We start from the raw sequence: 27295 nt of genomic DNA on the forward strand, positions 1-27295 counted from the left end.
AAATTATTATACTGTTAAACTGATGCTATCTTGGCATCATGCAGTATTTTTAATTTAGAGAATTGTTCATGGAAGAAAGTTTTTTTAAAACAGCCTGATATTACCTCTCAAGCTTACATACAAATGTATATTAAGATTTTGCATGCATTTCAAAAAGATTTTGTGCCCGTTTTACTAACTCAAAACTTTTGCTCCACACCAAGGACACAGAAATGTTCGTATATTACCAGGCTATTACATCAGATTATGCTATGCAAAAAAAAAAAAAAAATCGCATTTTGCATCTTTAAAAAAACTCTTCACATGCTATTTTGATACTAAAGAATTTGTACGCTGTAATTATTTCTTGTCAATACCAATACCACACTTCTGCAGTGTCAAACACTTCCGTTACTCTTGCCATCACTTATGTGCATACAACAGATTTAGAAAAAAAATCTTTATTTAGAAACGTGGGAACAGAGGATTTTTTTTTTTTAAAAGAGAAAGGTGAGCTAAGATATTAGTTCAAATACATGATTAGGAAGTTAACTATTTAAATCAGATTCCAAAGAAAAGCTTTATTAAAAGTGGAAAGGTGACATTTCACATTTAATGAGAGCACAATTGGCAAACATTTCGAAAACCAAAAGTGTTTATAAAAATTTAGTTCTAAAAGATAAATATGCCAGATTAAAAAATACATATTTTAGTAAATATTTGTGCACTTATTTTTACTGTCTGAAAACCTGCAAAAAAGGAAGCCTGAAGACCGCTGAAAAGCAAAATAAAAGTGCTCATTTATCCTGGAATCTTAGCTTTCGATGAGGAGATTCAGCAGTGTCTGTTTTCATTCATTCTCAAATCTACTGTAAGGATGATCAGAATCCTGAAGGAGACCTGGAGAAAAGAGGACAGCATTTATTAATTATTTGTATTACCATAACGTATAGGAGCCCTAGTCACAGACCAGGAATTCTGCTAGGTTCTGTACAAATACAGAATTTTAAAAAATGGACCCTAGTCTTAAAGTATAAGATACAACTACTCATCTATAGTAGATTAGAAATAAACTCTTAAGTCATTTTATTTCTCAACCAAAAGTCATGAACTTTACATGAAGAGTAAAACATAAAAGCGAGAAAGATTTCTTCATGAAAAGTCATTAAGGAGAAACAGTATTTCTCACTTGTGAAGGATACTGTAGCTATTTGCCAATTCTTTAATTTATCAAAGACTAAGTGTGGAGATGGCTAAGCAGAAACACTTTCAAACTGCTCTGCCAATAAATTCAGCTTTGCGGTAAGAGGACCATCCTTTCAAAAAGGTGGGAGGTCATCATGCTGGCTTAATTCTGTTTCACTCTTGAGCAAAAACCTGTCAAGTTCAATCAGTGATATGCAGTAGTTCTGTGACACCAGCCAATGTCCTCTAAGGACAAATACAGATCACCTGCAAACTCACTGAAACTACTGGGGACAAGAACAAAGGCATCACCTAATCCAGGTCACAGTGTGTGCTTCTATCAAAGATTTTTAATGTAACCAGAATATTGTCATAGAAAGCACTGCAAAGACATTGTATCTGTGAACATCTTCTGTAAAGCTTAGTTCAGCAATAATCATTATTCCATACAGTGGTAATTTTCAACAAGACCTTGAGAAACTTACTAGACATCCACTAGCCAGAAGTGCATACTGAGGATAAAGGGGCCCAGAGGAGTCTAGTGGTAGACCCATGCCGTGAAGGAGAAGGAGGACTTTTGCTATCCTTCATATTGGTTTTGGCAAGTGATGCCTGGAAAACCTGGAGCACCACCTTTCCTAGCTGCTTTGTCTTGGGCAGGTGGCAGGAAAATAGGTTGATGAAGTAAAGCTCTTGATCAAATTCCCCTCTTCACAACAGTCAGTACCAAGAAAGGGGAAGAGGAAAGAAGATTGTACCATTCATTCCCAACCTCCACATTGTGTCCCAGCATATCTTTATTCACTAGGTGGAGAGGGTGTGTTTCAATGTCTAGGTGCCTAGCATTCACTGCTCTGTTTAATGAATACAAGCAAACAGGGGCATGGAGCGCTGGTCACAGGTACAGTTTAGGCAGAGTGCAGCAAGCAAGATATCCAACTGCCAGACAAGACAATATTAGCCAGTTTTACTGGCTAACAGCCAATACATTTTCAAGCCCTGTCAGTAGAAAGCTTGGTATTTACAATAGGCTGAAATGTGATGAAAACAACCATTCCTTTAGGGCTACTTGTTCCCTAATGCCCAACGTAACTCATTTATATTAGTGAGGCAACATGTGTACATGGGGAGGAGTGTTTACCTCATTTATTTTCAGGACCACAAAAACTCTCAGATATATAAATATTTACACTGTACAGATGTTTACATTGTAATAGGATTTATAGGGGTTAGTAAAATAAAATATTACAATTGCTTGAATCTTTGATATGATTCAAAGCTATATATTACATTACTTGAATCATTGATAATTCAGAGCTTTATTTGCAATACACAAAACAGTCTCTTATAAATGGTAGGAATGTAGAAGATCTAGTGAATTTGATGGACATCCCAATTTATGAATTAAAACTAAATGTTTTTAAATTCTCTGATTAAATCCTATACAAAGCCAAGATCAAGCTTGTATACTTGTTGTGTATAACTTATTTTATAGCCTTCTATCCTTAAACCAGTATCAGAAAATATATCGATCTTTTAGGTCTATTTTATTGACAGACGTTTTCCATGAACAAATATGACACATTTATCTTACTACACAATAATGTATATTCAGAAACTGGATTCAGGAGGAACAGAATTTTCATTAATTCATCAGGGTTAATCATCATCAATTTTGGCAGATTGACAAAGAATCAGTAAAACGTAACTCCCATATACGCGCACTCAAAGTAATGTGCGTGCCTTTATAAAAGGAGTGCACCAATTTTTTTTTTTTTTTTTTTTTTTTTTAAAACATCAGCAATCCCTAGGGTGACCAGATGACAAGAACAAAATATCAGGACATATGGGGGGGCAGCCACAGGCTCATCCCCCCACCAGGGCTGGCTCTAGGTTTTTTTCCCGCCATAAGCAAAAAACAAACAAACAAAAGCAAGCAAACCTGGAGCGCCGCCGAAACAAAATATCGGGACAAATGGCGTCGGGACGCGGGACAAACAACTAAATATCGGGACTTCTGGTCACCCTAGTAATCCCTCTGGAAGTTTCTATACTCCAGTAAACAACTTACTTTATTATATGTAACATCTGTCAATAGAATAATGTGCAATGCTACAGTATATCCTTGGCAATTCAAGCAGGGGAGTAAATATTGGATATCATCATATCCTTATGCAAAGATGAAAAAAGTTAAATCAATGACATGTTGAATGTAGAGAGGTTGGGTTTTTTTTACATTCTGGATATAAACCTGTCTCGACAGTAGCTATTTAAGAAGAAATAAATTAGATAGCTTTACACAATATTTAGCTATATAAAATTAAAGTAGCAATACTAGATATGAACATTTATTTTACTACACTGGTCACTAAGTAAACTATAAATTCTCTGCACTGATTAGATTCCACATAGAATTCCAAGAACCTAACTTCTAAAGCCTTTTCTTACAGTGAATAAAGAATCAGTGACAAAATGAACTTTGGGATGAAAGGGTCTTTCTGATAAAATAAAATCCTTTGAAGCCTTCATAAAAAAAGAATCTTATGCTAATCAAAAAGGTTCCCATCTTGACTAGTTGCCCTAACCAGCGGGAATCTAGATGTGACAATTGCTGCAACTAAAAATGAACACTGTGAAAACTTATTTTTCCCCCTGAAAAGAATTCACACATTTTCTTTATTTTATTTCTCTGTGTTAAACCTTGCCTGGCGAAGTTCTAATTAACACCTGCCTTTCATAAGATTGGTTTAAAATATACACTTTACATGATCATTCTAAAAGCAGCACAGAATAGCTCCAGTCACCACTGCCATCAAGAATGAATAGAGGTGGTATTCTGTCTCCAAGAGTGCCAAATCCAAATTCTTCAAAGGAAGGTATGAAACTCCTATAATGCACTTAACCATACAACACTGCACAGGGGAAGTATCCTTCTTACCCCAGCCACTGATCGTTTAGACTGTTAGTCCTCATACTTTACAGCATACGTAATTTTGTTCTACCTAGCATTACTGCAGATGCTTTTCATAGTGATATTTGTTTTAGTTTTACTAAACTATTAGGCTTAATATCCTTTAGTACAATTTCCACAAATTATTAATATTTTTAACTAGTTTTCACTTGTTTTAATTTCAAGGAGTTTCCTTTTATCCTAAAAGGGATACTACATATTAGGGTATCTAAATTTTCAGACCTAAACCTATAGGTCAGTCCAGTGTGGGTATTATAGGTCACAAGCCTGCCTGATTACAGGGAGAAATTTTAATTTCACAGCACCAAGAACAAAGGCTCCTGAAATGAGCGAAGGAATTTTCATTTACCCTATCCTCAAGGAGACTAGGAATGCATAGGGGAAATCGTATGCCTTCCTTCTGTGCTGCCTTCAGAGCTGAGTGGCTGGAGAGCAGCAGCTTTTGGCCATGAACCAGCTTTGAAAGTAGTGCCACCAGCAGCAGCAGCACAGAAGTGAGGGTGGCATGTCATGGGGGGGCATTCATCACTTTTGGGGGGCAAGGCCGGTCTTTTGGTGGGTGACTGCCCAGGACGCTGTGGTCATGGGGTGCTGTGTAACTCTCTGCACCCCTCCACAAGCGCTGGGCCCGGAGCTGGGGAGGGGCAGGGCTGGGATGCCCCAGACAGGGGCTCCTACCATGTGCCGGACTTCGTCCCCTGCAAGGGCATCCCGGGGCTGGATAAGACCTACCTCCAGGAACCTCCCGAGCTGCAGGAAGCTCTGCAACTGTTGGCCAGGAGCCCAGCTCTGAAGGCAGCGTGGTCAGTAGCAGCAGTGCAGAAGTAAGGGTGGTATGGTATTGCCATGCTTACTTATGCACTGCTGCTGGGACTGGCACAAAGTAAGGGTGCCAAACCGTGCCACCCTCACTTCCGCACTGCTGCTGGGGCTGGCACAAAGGAAGGGTGCCAAACCGTGCCACCCTCACTTCCGCACTGCTGCTGGGGCTGGCACAAAGGAAGGGTGCCAAACCGCGCCACCCTCACTTCCGCACTGCTGCTAGTGGCGCCGCTGCCTTCAGAGCAATGAGGGTGGCAATACCGCAACTCCCCGCCCCACAAGCCGTTTTTGTGTCAGGACCCCGCACTGTGAAACACTGACATTTCAGATTTAAATATCTGAAACTGTAAAATTTAAGGTTTTTTAAATCCTATGACCACGAAATATGGTCTGTGAATTTGGTAGGGCCCTACTTATATGCCTTGCTTCCAACCTCCCCTTTGTTTTTATTCATCCCACCCATACCTGCCACATCTCATACACCAACATTTTTGGTTTCTTCCTTTTCTTATCTGAGAATGCAGATTGAGATCATCACTAGAAACAGAGACCAGAGACAGCAGTGAGTTGCTTGTATTGTCTCTTAGTGGATAAGGAGACTTGACATATGTGATGGTGGACAAAAAGGATCTGGGGAACCACCAGTAAGAGGATGGGCAAAATTGTAGGTGTGGTGACAGGCTAGAGCCAGCTGCTACAGCTTGGATGTTGTGGTTCAAAAGTGGAAGGATCTGGAGCTGAAAGTCAGATAGTTGAATTCAGGTAGAGCTCACCCACTGTCTTGAGCTAGGCACAAGGAGCTTCTCTCCTTGTGGTGGTTTTCCTTTTGATGTAGGTGTGAAAACCCAACCTTTGGTTTGGACTTTGAAGTTCAGAGGACAAACTTGTTAGACATGTCTCCTGAAGCCCAGTATAAGGGCTGACTCAGGTCACTTCTGAGCTTGGTCATGAGGAAACAGGCTTGTAAAAACCACAAGCAGATTGCTCCATCTCCCCCATTAAACACAGGTTTTCTTCCTTAAATTTCATATTATATTTCAACTTCAAAATAGTCAGCTTGCTCTCAACTCTTAAGTTACAAGCTAATAAAATTAAGTATTACAAAAATTTTTAAATAATGACTTAGAAGAGATTCAACTGTTTTGCATTCAGAACACTACAGAAGGTCAAAGTAAAATATACCCATCTAGGCCAGTATAACTATTTCTTGTGATAAACTTTTAAACATAAATGTTGTATGTAAAATCAAAGTACAGAAATAGGATTATGCACCATTAGAATGACTATCAAGTGTCTTTACAGAATTTAAGAGGAAACAAGGAGTGTGGAATCCCCAAATCATGAAGGGGAATCATCATGTGTAACTGAAGACAAAGGACACTCTTTATCATCTTGGAGAGGCAGGCCTCTTCCACTACCACCAAGCAAAAATCCAGAAGTACAGACAGTAAAGCAGCATCTTACTGATGCTATATCAAATGTACAATAGCAGCAAATATGGGGGCAATTAAATCATAGTTTCTTTGTATATTACGCAAGCTGGAAAATACTCTAAATTCAATTTTAAAGGTTGTTAAACCATCAACGTATAATTTGAATAATCATACTGCATTCATATATGCGAGCAAATGAAAAATAGTGACAAATTTTGCAACAAAAACAATTCAAAATGAATATTCCCCATTACTAAAGCTCTATTGCTTCCAGTGCTCCCAAAGGACTATGGCTGAAGTGAGCGACACTTGCGATGCATTATAAATGTGTAATTACCATTTAAATGGGATAAGAAAAGCTGGTGGGTGAAATGGAAAAAAGGCATTCCCTTAAAGCCAACCAAGGGCTGACATTTCTGGCATGATCATCTTAATTTACAGAGTCAGGTTAACAAAGCCATTGTCATTCTGCCACTCGTCTTTGCCTACTTAACAGTGAATCCCCTCTGCAATGTGTAAGAGGCAGCGTAAAATAATCTAGTGCCTCCATAATTTTCTGCAGCAATTTTTATCAGACTGTATTTACTAGACAGCTAAAAATGAAGACAGATCAAGGAGATTCAAGGCTGTGCTGAGGACCTGTATTATGTCTCATTTAATTATTTTTATAATCATATTCAAAGATGAGAATTAGCATTTGTACTTTATTCAGTGTACTAACTTTTGGACTAATATATTTCAGAATAAGAGTTTCATCTATTCGGAGTCATTTGATGTTGCTTGAGGATTTAAAAAAAAGGTGTAACATCTCTCCTTTCAACCATTTCCTATTCAACCACACACATCTTTATAACCCACTTTGGTGCCTCTACTGAAAAATCTATTAATTATGAGAAATTGCATTTGGATTGATAATGTAAATAAGTGTCGTCTGAAGATGCAACAGATGAAACTTACCTTGCAAATAAATCCGTTTTATAAAAAAGTTAACTTTTGAGGTTTCCAAGTCTAATTGTTAAACTATTATGTGGCAACTGCCCTGTAAACAAGTTGTGTGCAAAAATGGGTACATCTAATAATTTTATTAGAAGTCAAGACTAATACTTGCACACTGGGGGCTGGAATGTGCTCCCACTGAAGTCAGTGACAGAACTATTGACTTCAGTGGGAGCAGGGTGACACTGACATGCGTGTGATTAAAGAATGCATCTGCAAGCGAGCTTGGTAGATTTATAGCCAGAATGCAAATGATTATAGGGCTCAATCCTGCAAGGCACTAAGCATTCTGACAAGATCCAGCAAAGCATTTAAGCAAATGCTCAACTTCAAGCACTTGAGCAGTCCCACTGACTTCAGTGCTGAGTGCTTTTTTGGATATTACAGGAAGCTCAGTACCCACAGGACTGAACCCATCAAGTCTGCAGAAACACAAGCAGGGGAGGGAGGGAATATTAATCTTAAAACAAAATGCACTGACTAATTCTTTTTTTATTTACGTCCATATAACTCAATCAAACATTTTAAAATGAAACAGAAGTTTGAAGGCCAAGGTCAGTGATGTTATACACTGCTACAAAATCAAAATTTGTGAATTATATGCACACTTGAAAATTAGAGTTTCTGTAACAATTTCCCCTTCTCCCTACTCTTAAGGTTCACTAAGCAGCTCATGTTATTGCAAGCTTCCTTTATCCAAGAAAATCCCTTTAGTGCTCAACTAAAACACTCCTGCATATGCCAGTGGACTAGGTGCAGAATGATGAAGACATTCCCAGCTCCTGCCAATCAGTTTAACAAGAGACTGGAAATTAAAATGGTTTTGAGTGGCTGGTCAGAGCTCTAAATACAGAATCACTATCTTTTTAATTTACATGTTAAAAAACACAGTATATCTTTTTATCATGCATATTTGAATACATGGCATCAGGAGCCCCACGAACAAACCAAATCAAAAAAGGGCCAAGATTGACAGCTCTGAATAATGAAGACCTCCAGTAAGAGGCATAACACAGGCAATGGTAGTGCAAAGCTCCCTCATACTTCCCTATTCTCACTACTGTGCCACAAATCTATTTTGGAACAACTAACAGCAGGAAAGAAAGTACTTCAGGCTCCAAAATCTCCATTTAATCCTTGTTTTCCTGCTGTGAATGCTAATAATGATTCTAATTATCACCCACATGAAACTGGACTAAGGCCAGCCAGTCTACTTTACTTAGACCACTTAAAGGTCGAATAGTAGTGACTTTTCATCACTATTAACCTGGACTCAAAATCCTAACGTGAAAGGGTCCGTATTCATTACCAATATGATGGGAATATGTCTATTTAAATAGTGTGAACAGGGAAGAAAAGACTTTATTCAGATATTACAGTAAGATTAGCATACATACCATATTTCTTGCGTATCTCATCCTGTTTCATTTTTCTTTCATGTTTCCTGCAAAGATTATTAATAAATATCAAGAAAATTTTTATATTTTAGATTGTTTCAAGACATTTTATAAGCAAGGTATAACAACTACAATTGAGTCCATTTGGACCAGGTTTTTTTTTTTTTTTTTTTTTTTTTTAAGAATTCTGCAATAATTAAAACTTTTAAAAATCATTTCTAAAGCTTACAGCTCCCAGTTCTAAAACTCAGTACAACTCCCCATTAACAAATCAAGCCATCAGTTAGGATCATATTAACAAGCAAGGAAACTGAAAATACACTGCCTTAATTACATCCAGGGAACTATCTCATAAATGTCACTATGCTGCCCAGCAGGGAATATAGTTGTAAAATTCATATCCGATTGCATGCTGCAGAATGCTAATTCAATATCACAAATCTACAAGGAGAAGAAATTTTATATTAGCATTATGATTTGGTTACACATTACAAGGAGTAAATTAAAATACAGCTGTCTAAACTATACCATCAACTTTGCAAAAGGAGTAACTTTGGCAACTAATATTTTTATATACTAGTGGAAGAATGCTTTTCTAATTTGTTTGAAATAAATGCTTTGATAATAACTTTTTTAAACAAAATAAAAACATACTAGAGTATAGTAATATTTCTGTTTACTGCACTTTAGTTTATGTTAAAAAAAGGAAACAAATGTAACATTTCAAAAGTAACCACAAAAAAAGTCTTGCGATTCTGATGCTGGTGTACCATCATGCTATTGTTAATCTCCTTCAGCAAAATTCGTATGGAGGAGCAGGAAGATGCTGGTTTGTTAACTGCTAGTATACATGGGGTTGATGAAACAGTGTGCTGACAGAACTCTGATTCTTGTACTCAGTATCAAGACTGAGCTGAGCACTGTAATCTGCAATTAGTGGTATATTGACTTTAAGGCAAAGGTCAGACTTTTACACAGAGGAAAGTATAGCTAAGAGACAAGGCAGGCCGGCCTGTGGCGAACAAATGAACTGGGAACCAGCTGATCAGGGTTCCATTCCTGGCTCTACCTATGACTTCCTATGTGACAAGTCAAACCTCCGTCAATTTCCCCAACCGTAAGACAGAACATATCAGCTCTTCTATCCTCCACCCCTTGTGTCCCAGCAATGTTCTGAGGCTACCTGTGTTAATCTTCATGTGCAGCAGTCAAACAACAACATTAGAATGTAAAAAAAATGGAGACATACTAAAAATATTATGACATCATAGGTAGCACTGGTAGTCTCTAGTTAACACTGCCTAACAGCTTCAATGGTAAGACCCTGTTTTCAGCTGCCAGTAACATTACCAATCTAACCATTCAAGCTGAGATTCTGCACGCTAGCAGTCTGTCTCTGGCTGATTTTTCTAGGGTGGAGTGTGGAAGACGACTGGGAGGAGTTTTGGTAGAAATGATTTTGCCATGTCTGAGAACAAATTTAGGGGAAAACAGATTTTGCCATTCTTAAAAGATTCTTACAACTTTTTCACTAAAAAGGTCAAAGCCTCCATACTTTGGAACTGAGACTAGAAATTTGGCAAAGGGGAGTTGTCCTAGCTCCAGGTGTGCGCCTTTTCACAAACCACCCAAGCAGTTCACACGTGCTCAGAGGCTTGTTGCAGCTTGACAGCTAAATTCACCAAAGATTCCATCTGCACTGAGCATACTCCACTGCCATAAAGTTCCTATGTGTCAACCAGATTGCATGTGTACCATCCCCAAGAGCAACAGAGTATGGTCTCTCCCAGGACCACAGGGCTGAGCTAGACTTCTCCCTGGAATTGCTCCTCCCAGAAGCTTGGTATTGCTGAGGCGTCAAGCACCAGAACTGAAAGCAAGGGAGACTGACTGATCTGACTGCTGAGGCCCCGATGGCATGGAAAAGAAGTTAGTCTAACTCAAATGCAGAAGAACCGAAAGCTTGCAGGAGGGGAAAAAGGAGGAAGACAAGGGAGATTAGAGGGATGAGGACTGAGGGCTTGTCTTCACTACTGGGGAGACTGACGTTGCTGCAATCGATGGCAGAGCACTCTCTGGTCTGGTACTCCAGCTCCCCGAAAAGAGTAAGGTAAGTTGACCGGAGGGTGTCTCCTGTCGACGCAGCGCAGTGAAGACACCACGTTAAATCCACCTAAGCAACATCGACTTCAGCTACATTCATCACATAGCTGAAATAGTGTAACTTAGGTCAATTTACCCCGATAGTGAAGACAAGCCCTAAGACAAGCTGGAGAGGACAGGGATAGAAGGGATGAAGTTTCAGGTGGGGGACAGGATTCCGTAACCCCTAGAAGATACATTGCTCCAGAACCCGGAAGTGAAACCAGAAACCCGGAGTCTCCACATTCCTCTACTGTCACCAAATATCTGTAAAACCACTGGCAAAATGTTTTGTCATTCTCTAGTGAGTATGCCACATAGATGATGAACAGCCACTTTCTGCTACCAGCTACTACCTTAGTTCAAGTGGTAGAAGGCTATGTTGTGGTTCTAAAGATCCGAACCCTGGTGATGACTTATGTGGGGAATCAATATAATTCCACGTGATGTAATTTTTTCCCCAGTTTGTTTGAAGAAAAAAAAATAGAAAAATTACATTAAAAGCCACATTAAAAAATGGTTGCCTGGGCAACCTTAATTCCTCTTTATATTGCTCCTGGGAAAATTCTGCACCACTGCACGTGCGCAGAATTCATGTCCCCCACAAAAAAATGGCTTTGACAGGGAAGTGAAGAGAAGCTGCAAGAGCAGTCAAGCATCACTCCCTAGCTGCGCAGGTACATTGTTTCAGGTACCCGGAGAAGCCAGCGGAGAGGTAAATCACTGCAGGGCTGGGCTGGAGGCAGGAGAGGACAGGACTTCCCCTGCAAGGAGCGTCTGGGACTGTCAGACCCACCCCCACCAAGCCTCACCCCATACACCCAGAACCCCCCTAGCCCTCCATACCCGAACCCCTCCCCACTGAACCTCAACTGCTGCATTTAGAGCCCCTCTGCACCCAGACCACCCCCATTAAGCTCCCTACAATCAAACCCCCACACTGATGAGCTCCACCCCCCACACCACCCTGAGCCCCCACATCTAGACCCCAACACCATGGACACCCAACTGGCTGCACCCAGACCCCTCTGCTGAGCCCCACTTTCACCTGGAAGCCCCTGCAGAGTCCTATTGCCTCTGCACCTGCAACCCCCTCCCACAACGAGCTTCTGTGCATCCAAATCCCCCCACACCTAGACCCCGCACTGAGCTGCCTGCACCCAGATTGTGCCGCACAGAATCCTCTCACCCCACAACTGGATCCCCCCACCTTGAGCCCCTCCACACTTGGAACCTGCCTTGTTAAGCCTGCCTGCCCCACACCTGGTGTGCCTGGCGCAGGCTCCCAAGGTGTTTCTGGGGCAGTCACAGGCCCTATGCTGTGTCAGGGTTGGGTGCAGTCTCACCACTGAGTCTGTGTCCCAGGGGTGGGGAGATTGCAGGGTGATCTCCCACTTTTGTACAGCCAGTGGCCTGTGCTCCTCACTGCCATGCTGAAGCCTCTGCATTTATTTATTGAGAAAACTTGCAGAATTTTAAAATATTGTGCACAGAATTTTAAATTTCCCTCAGGAGTAATATTAAGTGTATTCATTATTCTATAGGCTTTAATTACATAATCACAAACTATTTTTTTCCCCACGGGACCCCTGACTCATTCAGTGCAAAGGATAGCCAGTGCCCAGGGAATGGATCAGTGTTGTATAGTGAATGACACTGTTGTCTGTTGAATCCCTACCTCATTTGCTGTGCATACTGAAAGGTGTGTAGTGAATGATGCAAGGGACTGCAGGAAGAACAAAGGCTGATCACCTGGTTAAAACAACTGAATGCTACCCAGGAAATCTGGATTCTATCCATGTCTCTGCCAGAATTCTTATGTGATGTTGGGCAAGTCACAAATTAAACTTTTCACCAGTGGTCACGAACTGTATGTTCTTCATTTTCTGAGTGATCACCTCTAGACACCTGGGACATAATGTGCAGAAATGCTGAGCACTCAGCTTCAACTGAAATCCATCAGAGCTCTGCTCTGAACATATAAAGTATTATGAAATGCTGAATACTCTGGAAAATAATCAGGCCTATGGCATCTCAAATTGGGCATCCAACTTACTGGACGCTTGACTTTAATCTCTCTATGCCTAAGATCTCCATCTGTAAAATAGGGATATCACCTTACCTCATAAGGGTGTTAGGAAGATTAATATTTGTGAAGCACTGCCATTAAAAAACCCATAAATAAATTACTATATTCAGAGCAGGGTTTTAATGGTCATGGAACTATACACTAAACGATGGAGCAAATGAAATACTGAACAGCTACCCATTCAAAGATCACTATCCCTTCAGCAGAAGCCGGTGTAGGCCTACAGTTAAATGTACTTTTTAACTCTAATTTAAGCATGTGTTTAGGAATCTTAACTCATAACCAATGGTTACTGTGACTGTTCATAGCCAGTGTTTAAAGTTGTCTAGCTTTTAAAGTTAAGCTCACTAAAAAGGAGCTTAATTTTAAACTTTAAATTTTGAATCATCTGTTTTTAACCTGCTTAATGGTCTTTTAGCTCATTCCTTTCTGAGTTCAGAACTTGCTTTTATGATACATCAGTGACTTAGAATACAAAAATGCATTCTGTACCATTATGACAAAACAGTTGCCTTTGTTTTTAAACCAACATTTGAGCTGTAAATAACTAGACATGCCTGCAGAAAGATAGTAACACTGCTAGCCATCTTCTCTATTTAACAACTACTATTCCCCTCACAAACATTAAGTCTGCAATAAACACTCAATCTAAACATCTCCAAGTAGGAAACACACTTATATTCCTGGCTATTTTAGTAGCTTTTACAGCTTGTTAGCCATTGCTACACAGACTAACAGTTACAGCGTGTCCTGGTATATGTTCAGGTTGTGTTCCTGAAAAGGGCAATGGATACCAGGGAATTTTTCCCCGTAAGAAATAATGGTCCGCCCTGCCTCTTGCCGCCCCACCCACCTCCGCCCTGCCTCTTCCTGCCCAGTTCCATCCCCTCCTTCGAGCATGTCCTGTCCCCACTCCTCCTCCTCCCCAGTGCCTCCTGAATGCCAGGGGAAGCACCCAAAGAAAAGCCTCGCAAAACGAGAAGCGATGGATATGCTTATCAGGACCGAGGGGAACTGGAACACATTCCCCTATTGATGAACAACGGATATGCGAAACGACCGATAAAGGGGAGAGGTATACTGGGGACCCCCTGTATGATGCAGCCAATAAACAATATTAACATGTAGGGTTGCCAACCCTCCTGGTTTGGCCAGGAGTCTTCCAGAATTGGGCTTGATCTCCCAGAGGCTACTGAAGCCAATCTGGGAAATTTTAGGCCACAAAAAGTCTGGTGGCGCAGTGGGGCTAAGGCAGGTTCCCTACCTGCCCTGGCTCCATGCCACTCCCAGAAGCAGTGACATGTCTGGCAGTGGCTCCTAGGAGGCGGCTCAGCCAGGAGGTCTCTGTGCTCTGCTCCCTCCCCGAGTGCCGACTCCGCAGCTTCCATTGGCTGCAGTTCCCCATTCCTAGCCAAAAGGAGCTGCAGGGGTGCTGCTGGCAGGGGCGGCCTGCAGAGCCACCTGGATGTCCGTGAGCCTAGAGTTGCTGCCAGACATGCCGCCGCTTCCGGGAGCCACATGAGGTGGGAGCCACCCGGCTGCAGCCTGCACCCTGAACCCCCTCCTGCACCCCAACCCCCGAATCAGCCCCCTTCCACACCAAACTCCCTCCCAGATCTTGCACCCCACAACCTCTTCCACACACCAACCCCCTGCCCCAGCCCTGAGCCCCCTCCCGCACCCAGACTCCCTCCCAGAGCCTGCATCCCAAACCCTCTGCTTCAGGTCAGAACCCCTTCCCACACCCAAACCCTTTCCCAGATCCTGCACCCCGAGCCCCATCCCGCATCCCAACCCCCTGCCCCAGGATCAACCCAGAGCCCACTTGCATACTCCGAATCACTTGGCCCCACCCCACAGCCCAGAACCCACACCCCATCCCGCACCTCAACCCCGTGCTACAGCCCAGTTAAAGTGAGTGAGGGTGGGGGGGAGTGAGAAACGGAGGGAGGTGGCCCTCAGAGAAGGGGCAGGGCAGAGGCGTGGCCTTAGGGAAGAGGGGCTGGAGGCCAGGCAAGGGTGTTTGGGATTGTGTGATTAGACAGTTGGCAACCCTATTAACATGGTATCTTATAGTGGATTTCTGTAAATTGCATGTAGAAAAATCTGAAATTTGTCAATACACCAAGAGTCACCGTACTAAAAACTAGATACTACTGCTTAGCACCTACGCTATTTACATCTTCAAAGCCCTATACTAGTTTTATAACCTCCCATGAAGAAAGCAAGCATGTAATACTCCCACATTACATATGGGAAAAGAGACAAGACCACACAGAAAGCTCAAGACAGAACTCGGGCAGACACCATATAACATCCATTTATCATTACTATTTATAATTAAGAACTCTGAAGTCCTGTCTGCCTTTCTACTGCTCTAACCACAAACTATTTACGCCTGCATTATTCTTCAATTTGTCAGAACTCTTCGGAACTCTTCAGGATTCAGTGATAACGTTTCTTGCCTGTGATAATAAGAGGTAACTAGAACCATTAGCCTTGCCACTTTATTCTAACAGACACCTACCTTTTCAAACAACCACTTCCTGAATATATTCTTGAAAGACCTTTATGAATGGGTGGTGGACTTGGTTTAATAGGCCTTTTTTTATCTTGCTAACTTTTGTGACTTATGATTGAGTTGTTCTATGAATACTTAAGTCAATCAAGTCGAAACTGCTTGCAAGTGCAGCGTACAATACTCTGAGAAACTTCACTTGTACTATACATTTTAGTCAAGCTATTCTGGGCACTGGGAATGCTGGGAACACACATGGTGTTACTGAATAGCTGGTACTGAATATAAGAGCATTTTTTCTTTAAACACTAAGCTTCAGAAATAACATTTCTTCCACACAATAAGTTATTAGAACCAGAAAAGCTGTTTAGAAACCCTACAGGAGAAGTTTAAGACTGGTGATGTAGTTCCAAAGATATTTTTGAAAATATTTTTGGATACTTGAAAAGGCTTCAAAACACTAATCTCCTCTTTTGCAAAGCCATCTCCAAACCCTCCCAAGCAGCAGCACCAGCAACCACCACCACCAAATGAAAAGGTGGTAAAATGAAGGTAGACTACATCAAACTAATTAAGACAACCACTCTAGGGGATGCTGCATTTCCAACTGCCTCTGCTGATCTAAACAGCCATTTATGAAAAAAAACTGTATCTAAGGGAACAGCTACAGAAAGAACAACAGTGCTGCACCTAACTTTTACTCTGGGGGAATTTGCCTCCCCAAAATTAAAAATTATGTGCACAATATTTTAAAATTCTGCATATTTTATTTGTCAAAAACACCACAATATAATCACTCCAGTTTCAATTATTCTGGTCATTTCAAAATACCCGTCAGCAAAGTATGTCAACAATAAAGACAACAAAAAGATTCCCCCAAGAGTAGAGAGTTAAAGAAACCCCTATGACAACCTAGTTCTAGTTAGGAGGTGCTGGAGGGGGCTGCATGGGTCCCCCCTTGCCCAGACACCTGCATCCCTTCACTTCCCCAGAGCCCTGCTGTGGGGGTGTACACCCGCGCCCCATCCCCTCAGAGCCCAGTCACAGGCTCTGCTCCATGCAGCTTAGTTACTGTCCCTCTGGGGGTCGTGGTATGGCCCTGCCCTTCCTCACCCTTTGCCAGAGTTGAGTGTCCCAGGCCTACTCACATCCCCAGGTGCATGAGGATCAAGCAGAGCAGTGCAGAGCCTCCATCTCGCCCAGGACGGGCACGCCACTCACTACGAGCTGGGCTCTGCAGAGTCCAACAGCCCCTAGTGGCAGCCAGCAGCCCCAGTTCTGTGGGGAAAATGAAATTCTGCACAAATTCTACATTGCGCAGTGGCATCGAATTCCTTCAGGAGTAAATTTTTCACTTGTAACTTAATCCAGACTGAGAAACTAGCAGCTTCTTAAGAAACAAGAACTCTCCCCCTCCCCCCAGTCTTTCCGGTGTATTTCTGCAGAATTCCCCCAACCCCTGTCAAGTGGCTAAGCACTGCAGACAAGTTGTTAATTGAACGTTATCTACGTAACTAAACTTTTATTTTCAATTAGCTTTGGGAAAGGGGTGCCTAGATGTTTTTACACGACTGGTGGGATTCAGGCTGGGTGCCGCAGAAGTGAGGTCTAATGAAAGAAAAGGATCCAGATAGGGTGGTAGGAAGCAGGCTAGGCAGTGGGACAGAGCCAATCATCTCTTTGTGACAACCACCATGCATTCGCAGCCATTTTAAGTATCTTAACTAAGGCTGTCAAGCGGTTAATTGCGACTAATTGCTGGATTAAAAAAATTAATTGTGATTAAATCGCACTGTTAAACAATAATAGAATACCATTTATTTAAATATTTTGGGATTTTTCTACATTTTCAAATATATTAATTTCAATTACAACACAGAATACAAAGTGTACAGTGCTCACTTTATATTTATTTTTGATTACAAGTGTTTGCACTGTAAAAAGACAAAAAAATAGTATTTTTCAATTCACCAAATACAAGTACTGTAATGCAAACTATCATGAAAGTTGAACTTACAAATGTAGAATTACATACAAAAATACTGCATTCAAAAATAAAACAATGTAAAATTTGAGAACTTGCAAGTCCACTCAGTCCTACTTCTTGTTCAGCCAATCACTTAAACAAACAAGTTTGTTTACATTTGCAGGAGATAATGCTGCCCGCTTCTTGTTTACAATGTCACCTGAAAGTGAGAACAAGTGTTCTCATGGCACTGATGTAGCCAGCGTCGCAAGATATTTACATGCCAGATGCACATGCTTCAACCATCATTCCAGAGGACATGTGTCCATGCTGATGACGGGTTCTGCTCGAAAACCATCCAAAGCAGTGCGGACTGACACATGTGCATTTTCATTATCTGAGTCAGATGCCACCAACAGAAGGTTGATTTTATTTTTTGGTGGTTCGGATTCTGTAGTTTCTGCAGTTTCTGCATTGGAGTGTTGCTCTTTTAAGACTTCTGAAAGCATGCTCCACACCTTGTCCCTCTCTTATTTTTGAAGGCACTTCAGATTCTTAAATCTTGGGTCAAGTGCTGTAGCTATCTTTAGAAATCTCACAGTGGTACCTTCTTTGTGTTTTATGAAATCTGAAGTGAAAGTGTTCTTAAAATGAACATGTGCTGGGTCATTATCCGAGACTGCTATAACATGAAATATATGACAGAATGTGGGTAAAACAGAGCAGGAGACATACAATTCTCCACCAAGGAGTTCAGTCACAAATTTAATTAATGCATTATTTTTTTAACAAGCATCAGCATGGAAGCATGTCCTCTGGAATGGTGGCCGAAGCACGAAGGGGCATACGAATGTTTAGCATACCTAGCAATGCTGGCTACAAAAGTGCCATGCAAATGCCTGTTCTCACTTTCTGGTGACATTGTAAATAAGAAGAGGGCAGCATTATCTCCTGTAAATGTAAACAAGCTTGTTTGTCTAAGCAACTGGCTAAACAAGAAGTAGGACTGAATGGACTTGTAGCTTCTGAAGTTTTACATTGTTTTGTTTTTGAGTGCAGTCATGTAACAAAAAATTCTACATTTGTAAGTTACACTTTCAGGACAAAGAGTGCACTACAGTACTTGTATGAGGTGAACTGAAACATGCTATTTCTTGTTTATCATTTTTACAGTGCAAATATTTGTAATCAAAATATACACTTTGACTTCAGCTACAATACAGAATACAAGATATATATGAAAATGTAGAAAAACATCCAAAATATTTAATACGTTTCAATTGGTAGTTGCTTGTTTAACACTGCGATTAAAACTGCAATTAATCACGATTAATTTTTTTTAATCTCAATTAATTTTTTTTTTAGTTAATCATGTGAGTTAACTGCGATCAATCAGCAGCCTTAATCTTAACTATAACTTTTTTCAGGGGTCAGATCTAAAATGATGTGCATGTGGTAAAATTACAGAATTTGTTTACCAGTTAGAGGAACCATTACAGTCTCAATTTGGAAGCTTATGTACTGTATTAAAAGACACCAAGGTTGACATCCCTGTCAGTTTTAAGTCTTCCAATAATTACTATTAATAGTGTCAGATCTGTATCTCCCTCTTCCGCTAATAATTTACCCAGTTATACTACTCAAAGATGCTCTTAATAAAAGCTAGTCCATTGCTTGTTATCCCTTTGGCAAAACACAGAGCATACTTGTAAGTAGATGTCCTTCACAGCCTCAGACTTTCTCCGCTTGATATAAAATCGTGTGGACTAAATATTCCTCCCACCCTCTGGCAATGCACATTGCCAAAAAAACCAAACACAAAAAAACCCAACAACTAAGCAGTTGCATCCAGAGTTAATGACAATGCTTTTCCATGGTTCTATGCAGAGGACGCACATCTGTGATGGCAGCATAATGTATTATCTCTGATCCTTCCAAAACAAGGTCTCTTGAAAAGAGTCACAATAATACCCTACCCTTTCCTTTTTCGAGTATGTAATACCATACCAATACCATACTAAACCTATATTTATGGACATGGTTAACTATGGAAGACCATGCAGTGTATAAACCTAAAGGTATTCTGGGTAGGCAAGTCCTGAAGTAGTTCCATGATAACAGAACTAAAATTAAGCCTGTCAGCTATGTTTTGGGTCATGGACATAAGACTGCATACTGTTCCTCTGCTGTTCTCAAATTGGAATGCACTCATTCCTCCTAGAACTGTTCAGAATAAGCAAGTGGAAATATACTGCAACATACACATACTTCACAGAGGAGAACCCTAGATTCCTAAATATATTGCTGGGTTGCCCAGCAGAATTACATTTTAGGTAAATTTTCAGAGATCAGGTATGCAAGAAACACATTTTGGCCCATCAAGCTGAAGTTAGCATATAATTTCCTATAAGCAAGGGACAAGGAGTCTATTTATTTGAGAATACAGAAAATCTTCCCAAAATGATCCTCCCACTGCAACATGTGGTGGCGAATAACTCAATTTTAGAAGGTTTCAGAGTAGCAGCTGTCTTAGTCTGTATCCGCAAAAAGAAAAGAAGTACTTTATATACACAGAACATGAAACAAGGGTGTTACCATACACACTGTAAGGAGAGTGATCAAGTAAGGTGAGCTATTACCAGCGGGGGGGGAGGGGGGTGTCCAATGAGAGACTGCTGAATTGGAATTAGAGTCTGTTTTTGAAGTTTTTGTTGTTGATGAATTGCCACTTTTAGGCCTTCTACTCAAAAACAGACTCCAGGGAGAGACTGCTGAATTGGAATTAATTTGCAAACTGGATACAATGAATTTAGGCTTGAATAAAGACTGGGAGTGGATGGGTCATTACACAAAGTAAAATTATTTCCCCATGTTTATTCACTCCCACTGTTCCTCAGACATTCTTGTCAACTGCTGGAAATGGCCCACCTTGATCATCACTACAAAAGGTTCCCTCCCTCCCTTGCTGGTAATTGCTCACCTTACCTGATCACTCTCATTACAGTGTGTATGGTAACACCCACTGTTTCATGTTCTCTGTGTATATAAATTTCCCCACTTTATTTTCCACTGAATGCATCTGCCGAAGTGAGCTGTAGCTCACAAAAGCTTGTGCTCAAATTTGTTAGTCTCTAAGGTGCCACAAGTACTCCTACAATTTTAGAAGATTTTGTCAAAAGTAAAATGGAGCACAAAGGAAGGCAGATTTAAGCAAAGCTGCACAGAAGCTGCACAGGGAAAGATCAGTAGAAACATTACAGTATGGTCAGATTAAAAAAAAGCTTTTGTACCTTTTTTCTGAATTATGGAAGTTAGTCTAAAAAGTACTGTATGATCAGCTCAGTTTGTTAACAGTGTACACTATGGCAATCACAGAAGCATGCCATTCTAGTTTGGTTTCAGAGTAGCAGCCGTGTTAGTCTGTATTCACAAAAAGAAAAGGAGTACTTGTGGCACCTTAGAGACTAACAAATTTATTTGTTTACAAACAATACTAGAAGTACATTTTTAAAATGCCTTTTTGCGAAGATAGCGGACAGCTTATATAAATCCTCCTGTTTGGATTTGTCCAACAGTTGATTTTCACTCTACATCTTTTCCCTCAACCACTGCTCTCCTCTCCTCTCCCTTCCAACAGCTGGCGGTCATCTTGCTATCAATTTACCACTAGATCAGGCAAATTGCTCTCTCAAGAACTGGAGCAAAAACTATCTGTGTAGGATTTCAGGGGACCCTGCACCAAGTAGATCATCTTACAAATAATACAGCAGCTTAGCATCTCAAGCGCACAAAAACTAGGGGTCTTATCTGACCTATTATCACAATAAAAAAAACTGCACCAGTGCTTCTCTCTCAGCCTGGTTTCTATCAGCCAATAGCTCCAGAAGTGCTATAAACACTGAACGCGGATTATAAAAGCACAGTGGGAAAAAAATCCAGAAGGCTAGTTAATACTCAATCCTACCCTAGGTTCAACAATGGAATGCTAATTATGAAAACATCAGATTTTCAAATTCTGTGGGAATTCTGTTGTAGTGAGCATCTGTATCTTGAGTCACCAGAGGATAGTACGGGTACTTTCTGACCTCTTTTGGGAAAGGCACGAGTTCCTTGGGTCTCCTCTTGAAGACATTAGCTCCCTGCTTCCTCAAATCGACATCTGGACTAAACGGTTTGCTGCCTAACTGCAACTGCTGTTGTGCAACAGTTTTCAAACTGGGGGTCAGGACCACAAAGTGGGTCCCGAACACGTTTTAATGGGGTCACCAGAATTGGCTCAGACTTGCTGGGGCCCAAGCCTGAGCCCCACCTCCTGGGGCCAAAGCCGAAGCCCAAGGACTTCAGCCCTGGGCAGCGGGGCTCAGGTTACAGGCCTGCTGTCTGGGGCTGAAGCCCTTGGCTTCTGCTTTGGTCCCCCTCGCCCAGAGTGATGGGGCTCAGGCTTTGGGCCTCCTAACCCGGGGTGGCAGGGCTTGGGCAGGCTGAGGCTTCGGTGCCCCTCTGCTGAGGTCGTGTAGTAATTTTCGTTGTCAGCAGGGGGCCACCGTGCAATGAAGTTTGAGAACCCCTGCTGTACTGGGTTCCAGAAGTGGTGGTCTGTAAGATAAGGAGGAATTTTAAAGTCTATATCAGATCCACTTCCAGGATCTGGGAGTGCACAAAGAACAAGTACAGGTTGTAAAGCACTGACTTGATATGCTTTAAGTTAACTGCAGCATTAGTGTACCACCTGTAGCTACTTCGGAACTTCTCATCTGGATCCAGGTAGAGAGAGTAGCAATATTCTAAACTGCAGAGTACAAATACATAAGTTCCTATGGTTAGGATATTATCCAGGAGGAAAGGATGGATTCATCTTGATAGCTGGAATGGGAAGACAACACTTTAGGTAACTGCTGCTACTTGAACGTCCAGGGTCAATAAGTCCAGTATGATACTTAAGGTGTGCATACACTTAACTTCAAGAAAGCACATGCCTTTAAAGGGTAAGATGTTAGTGCTCCACTGCTTCTCACAGGATTTCCCCGCTGATCTTCAACCAGGCTCCAATCTTCCCTACGTACTGAGATATTTAGGACACAGTGCTGTCTGGATGAATGGCACAAACAGACCTGCCTATCACCTGCATATGGTGGACATCATTGTCAACTCACTATACTTCCTAAAGATTACAGATTGATGTTAAATAGCAGCAGTGACAGAACTGAGTTCTGAGGAACTCTGCTTGTCAAAGCTCCTAAGGAGCAGCAGCAGTTGTCCATTATGGACTCTCTACGGATATTTTTGACAGGAAAGAGTGGAACCAGTTTAATCCAATTATATCAATTAATTCCAGGACAGGTGGTCAGGTGAGTGCTATTTCCATCAGGGTAGAAGATAAACGAGTCACAGAATTGTTGCAAGATACGTTTTGCTCTCTCTTCATTAAAGGTTCCACATACAATAATCTGAATACCTACAAGATAACTACTAAAAAACTCTAAGACTGTGAGGTTTTTCCTTATGAATTCATAACAATTAAATAATAATGCATGTATAAGTACATAAAAATGCAGAATTTAGATCCAAAGAAAACAAAAATACCTACAAAGTGCTCTAGACACAATGGGATAGAACAGTGAAGCGAAGAATGTGCAAAGGATTTTATTTTGCTTGATTTTCAAACGCAATTTGAAGATACCTCCATTTAGCTCACTGAAAAGTAACAGAATCACACAATGCCCTTTCATAATGATCAAGCATTTGATGTTTTAACACAACTGCATCATACCAGTGCTTTGTAGATTAGTATATTTATTTCATTTTCATAGTAGAATGTTTGTGTTTATCAACCCTGAAAGTTCTTGCGGAGAAATCATGTGAGCAGATATACTCCGTACTACACAATGTCACTTCCCATCATTTCCCTCTTCTCCCGCCCTCATTTTCAAAATCAATTCGTGAACTGTGATCTGGCATTGACCAATTCTGGGGTTTAGAACAATATTTCCTGCTTTCCATTAAGAACTAAATCTCACTTTTTAAGAAAAGAAAGTTGCATATCGTTAGAATAGCAGGAAGCACTAGGATACATTATGGAGTGACAGCAATCACTCCATAGCTAAGGTTGCATCTGTATTTATGTTCTAAAACAAGTTTCCCTCCATCCTCCCACAAAACCAGTCTCAAAATTGAAAATTTAACCTCACACAGAGGTAGATTTGTCCTACAAATGTAAAGCAAATTAGACAAGAGTTTCTAACTATGACACCCTAGAGCTCATAGTTCAAATAGTCTAACTTTTTCCCACTTCACAGCCAAAAAACAGAAAAAAAAAAGAAAAGAAAAACAGTGTACTAGACTCCCCTAGCTCAGAGCTAGTGCACAGCACCAATGTTTAGTTGAAAAACATTTAATTTCAGAAGCTACCTCTTCAATTTCAAACATTGCTATGGATTTATCTGATCATGCAGTCTTAGTACAACATGCCATATGACTGCTGGATGCCTGAGTTTTCTTTTTTTTTTATTTTGATTTTAATTTCTCCAGCCTTTTACATTGAGATCTGTCTCTGCAAGGAAAGCCAATCACTACCTTGGCTTCTCAATAGAAAGATTTTCCACCAAAAGATCTTTTGAAGGGCAGTTCTAAGGAGGCTAGAATGCATCCCAAATCTTTGGCCCACCACCAAAGTCCCAATTTTCAAACTCCGCTCTCCACGCCCCACCTTCTGAAGCCCACAGGAAGTCAGCCTGACAACCTTAGGAAATTCAGAGTAGATTTTCCACAGGATGGGGGAAGATCAAGAACCCAGAAGGGAAGAACCAACAACAAAACTGCTGGTCTTAAGAAGCTCTTTGATCTCTCACACCTTAGTAGGTTCACTGGTACCACCATTGAACCGCCACAACCCTTAGTAGGCTTGTTAATTCCCAAAATGTGTCTGCTACATGCAGGTGGGCAGGGAGAGCCCATTAGTGCTTTTTTTGTAGGGGTGAATGGGAGGAGAGCGAGACCCAGGGAACCCTGATGAATATCTTAAGACTTACAAATGGTTCCTAAGAAGCTTTCTGAGAATTGCAGCAGGTGAGGTTGCCCTCCCCAGAAGTGTTACAGGGGATGGATGTTAAAGACTGCCAGGGGGCTGAAAATCCTACTGAGAGCTTGACAACAAGGGGAAATTTACCTCCTAATTATATCACTAGAGCTATGCAAGTATAAAACTCTCCATGCAGACATTCTTATTCCAGAACAAGAACATCCACACAGGGACCTGTACTGGTATAGCTACAGTGGTATAAATACAACAGTATAATTTTGCCACTCAGTTCTCCCATGTAGAAAGAGCCCTAAAGATCATGTAGGGGGGCACCAGGGAGGAGATCACAGGGAGCCAGGAAGAAGTCTTCACCTCCCAGAAAACCCCTACACAATGGACCAAGAGCAAAGTCACATAGGCCAGTTTTTCCCCAGGTCTGCTGAATCTCAAGCCTCCTGACAGTATTTTCCACCTACCCATCTTCCAATGCCTCTACCATCAGCTATTAGAAGCTGAAAGAAAGGGAGGCACACTTCTACAGAACCTAAAAGGTGTATAGAAGAAAATGCTAAGGGCCTACAGAGGTATAGAGAAGAGGGACTCCCTTTTTGAGGACCTTAAATGATCTGCAGCATCAGTCTCCTCAACAGGAGAGTGGATAGGTATTGCAATTAACAGGGAACTTTGTTGCCAGCCGATCAAGTGCATACTGATTCCCTTCCCTGCCTGCCCCCCCAGACTTCCTAAGGTCTGCTAGATAAAGATGCCCTTACTGTGAGCCTCTTACAGTTTGCAAGAATAATTCCTCTCCAACCAAACCTAGGAACATTAAAAAATACTGAAGTAAATCCCTCCCTCCAAGACTGTGCAGATAAGTCTGCAGGCACACAGTGATTTAACTGCATATCAACTTTTTTTTTTTTAAAGTGTTATTTAAAAAAAAAAATTTAGAAATCCAGTGAATTCAAGGTTAAGGTTGCATTCTTTAAACAAGGCACTTAAATTACCTTAACTTTGCCTCCCTAGCTATGCCATAAAACAATCAGAAACTTTTCATTTTATTCATCCTTAGTAGTTTCATTTACATGGAGAATACCTTAAATCTTAACTGGAGAATGACTGAGTCTCACAGTGACGTCAGTGTACAAGGATTCAGCATATACTATAGGTGAACACATATGTTAGATGGGGGGGATCTGAGTTACCCAGGAAAGAATTTTCTGTAGTATCTGGCTGGTGACTCTTGCCCATACATTCAGGGTTTAGCTGATGGCCATATTTGGGGTCGGGAAGGAATTTTCCTCCAGGGCAGATTGGAAGAGGCCCTGGAGGTTTTTCGCCTTCCTCTGTAGCATGGGGCACGGGTCACTTGCTGGAGGATTCTCTGCTCCCCTAAGTCTTTAAACCATGATTTGAGGACTTCAGTAGCTCAGACATAGGTGAGAGGTTTTTTGCAGGACTGGGTGGGTGAGATTCTGTGGCCTGCGTTGTGCAGGAGGCCGGACTAGATGATCATAATGGTCCCTTCTGACCTTAGTATCTATGAATCTGTGTAAGCTCAGACCAATGTGAGAACTGCAAAAATGTTTACCAGTGGGACAGACAAGATTGTCCATGACCACTGCAAGTAGTTGTATCTTTGGCACTGTTTTTTTTTTTTTCCCCACAAGGTGTTAAGAACTTTGGGTAGGCAATAACCTTATTAGGCAAAAGGGCATCTTGTTAGTTAAATATAGTCTCTACAATACGTGTTATGATTTTATTGTATGAGTCACTCTTGATTTCCAATATTTCTGTTTACTATAATTTGATCTGTTCTTTGTTAAATAAACATATTTGTGTTCTATATAAACAAACCTAAGCACTGTGTGTTAAGCAAAGCTGTTTTCTAAAATGTAACTAGTTAAGCTATAATCTGTAATAAGAAGTGGATCTGCTAATTCTGGGAGCGTCCAGTGGTTAAGGGGCTTGACGCCCAGAGGGATGCACAAAGGACTCAGGGTTGGACTGTGACTATTGCTAGCCTGCATGAGGGACCCGTGTAGACTGCATGTGGATGGGGTGTGCATCAGGGACCCAGGCAGGCACAGACAAGGCTTCTTCATGCTAAGAGCAGGTGGTAACGAGGTGCTCCACAGCCCTGGGAAGTGTCATAGAATCTCATTAATTGTGGCATTCTGTGACAGCACGCTCCATAGACAGCACAACTTTTCCATGGACGTGAGAAGAGCGTCACAGATCTTAACAACTGTTAGACATGCGCATCACTCAAAACAGATTGGTATGGTACTTCAGTTTTCTTTAGGCTGATTATGAAACCAAAACAATTGACTGCATGAGCTAAGTGATCAGTTATAAATTGAATGGCATGAATCAATGCTGACAAATACACTTTTTCTACAATAAATTTTTGTCTAACTTTCAAAACAGATCAGGCCAACTGACACCTGACATATAAACAATGCTCATTTTGGATTAAGTCCACAAGCAAATTTGAATTAAAAAAAACAAACAAACGATTATAAAGCTCTTTTTAAGCACAGCCTAACAGTCATCTTCCCGTGACATCACTGCATATTTTCCCAGCCCGATATGAAAGATCCAGAAGTTGGGATTGATTTTGCTAAAGCATTTACACTGAAAGGGTGCACACTCCCTATCAATGAATTGGAGAGGGAAGCATTGGCTCTAGCAGTGCTCCTGTATCCCAGCGTTTTCCCGCCTTAGCCACGTGTTAAAAAATGAAGGATTAACTGAAAAATAAATGGCTTAAGTTTAC

The 27295-nt window shown here is 41.2% G+C and overlaps 1 protein-coding gene across 1 annotated transcript in view; it reads right to left on the bottom strand.

Annotated features, from left to right (window-relative positions):
• Nucleotides 1-250: 250 nt before the first annotated feature.
• LOC141981745 (pituitary tumor-transforming gene 1 protein-interacting protein-like) overlaps nucleotides 251-27295 on the bottom strand; it is a 57154-nt gene continuing 30109 nt past the window's right edge. The window contains exons 6-7 of the mRNA XM_074943388.1: nucleotides 8784-8830; nucleotides 251-879 (exon numbers count right to left, since the gene is read on the bottom strand). Coding sequence (XP_074799489.1) covers nucleotides 830-879; nucleotides 8784-8830 — 97 coding nt within the window. The 3' untranslated portion in view covers nucleotides 251-829. The remainder of the gene's footprint in view (nucleotides 880-8783; nucleotides 8831-27295) is intronic.

The sequence above is a fragment of the Natator depressus genome, chromosome 2 (genome assembly GCF_965152275.1).
Source record: "Natator depressus isolate rNatDep1 chromosome 2, rNatDep2.hap1, whole genome shotgun sequence".
Lineage (NCBI taxonomy): Eukaryota > Metazoa > Chordata > Testudines > Cheloniidae > Natator > Natator depressus.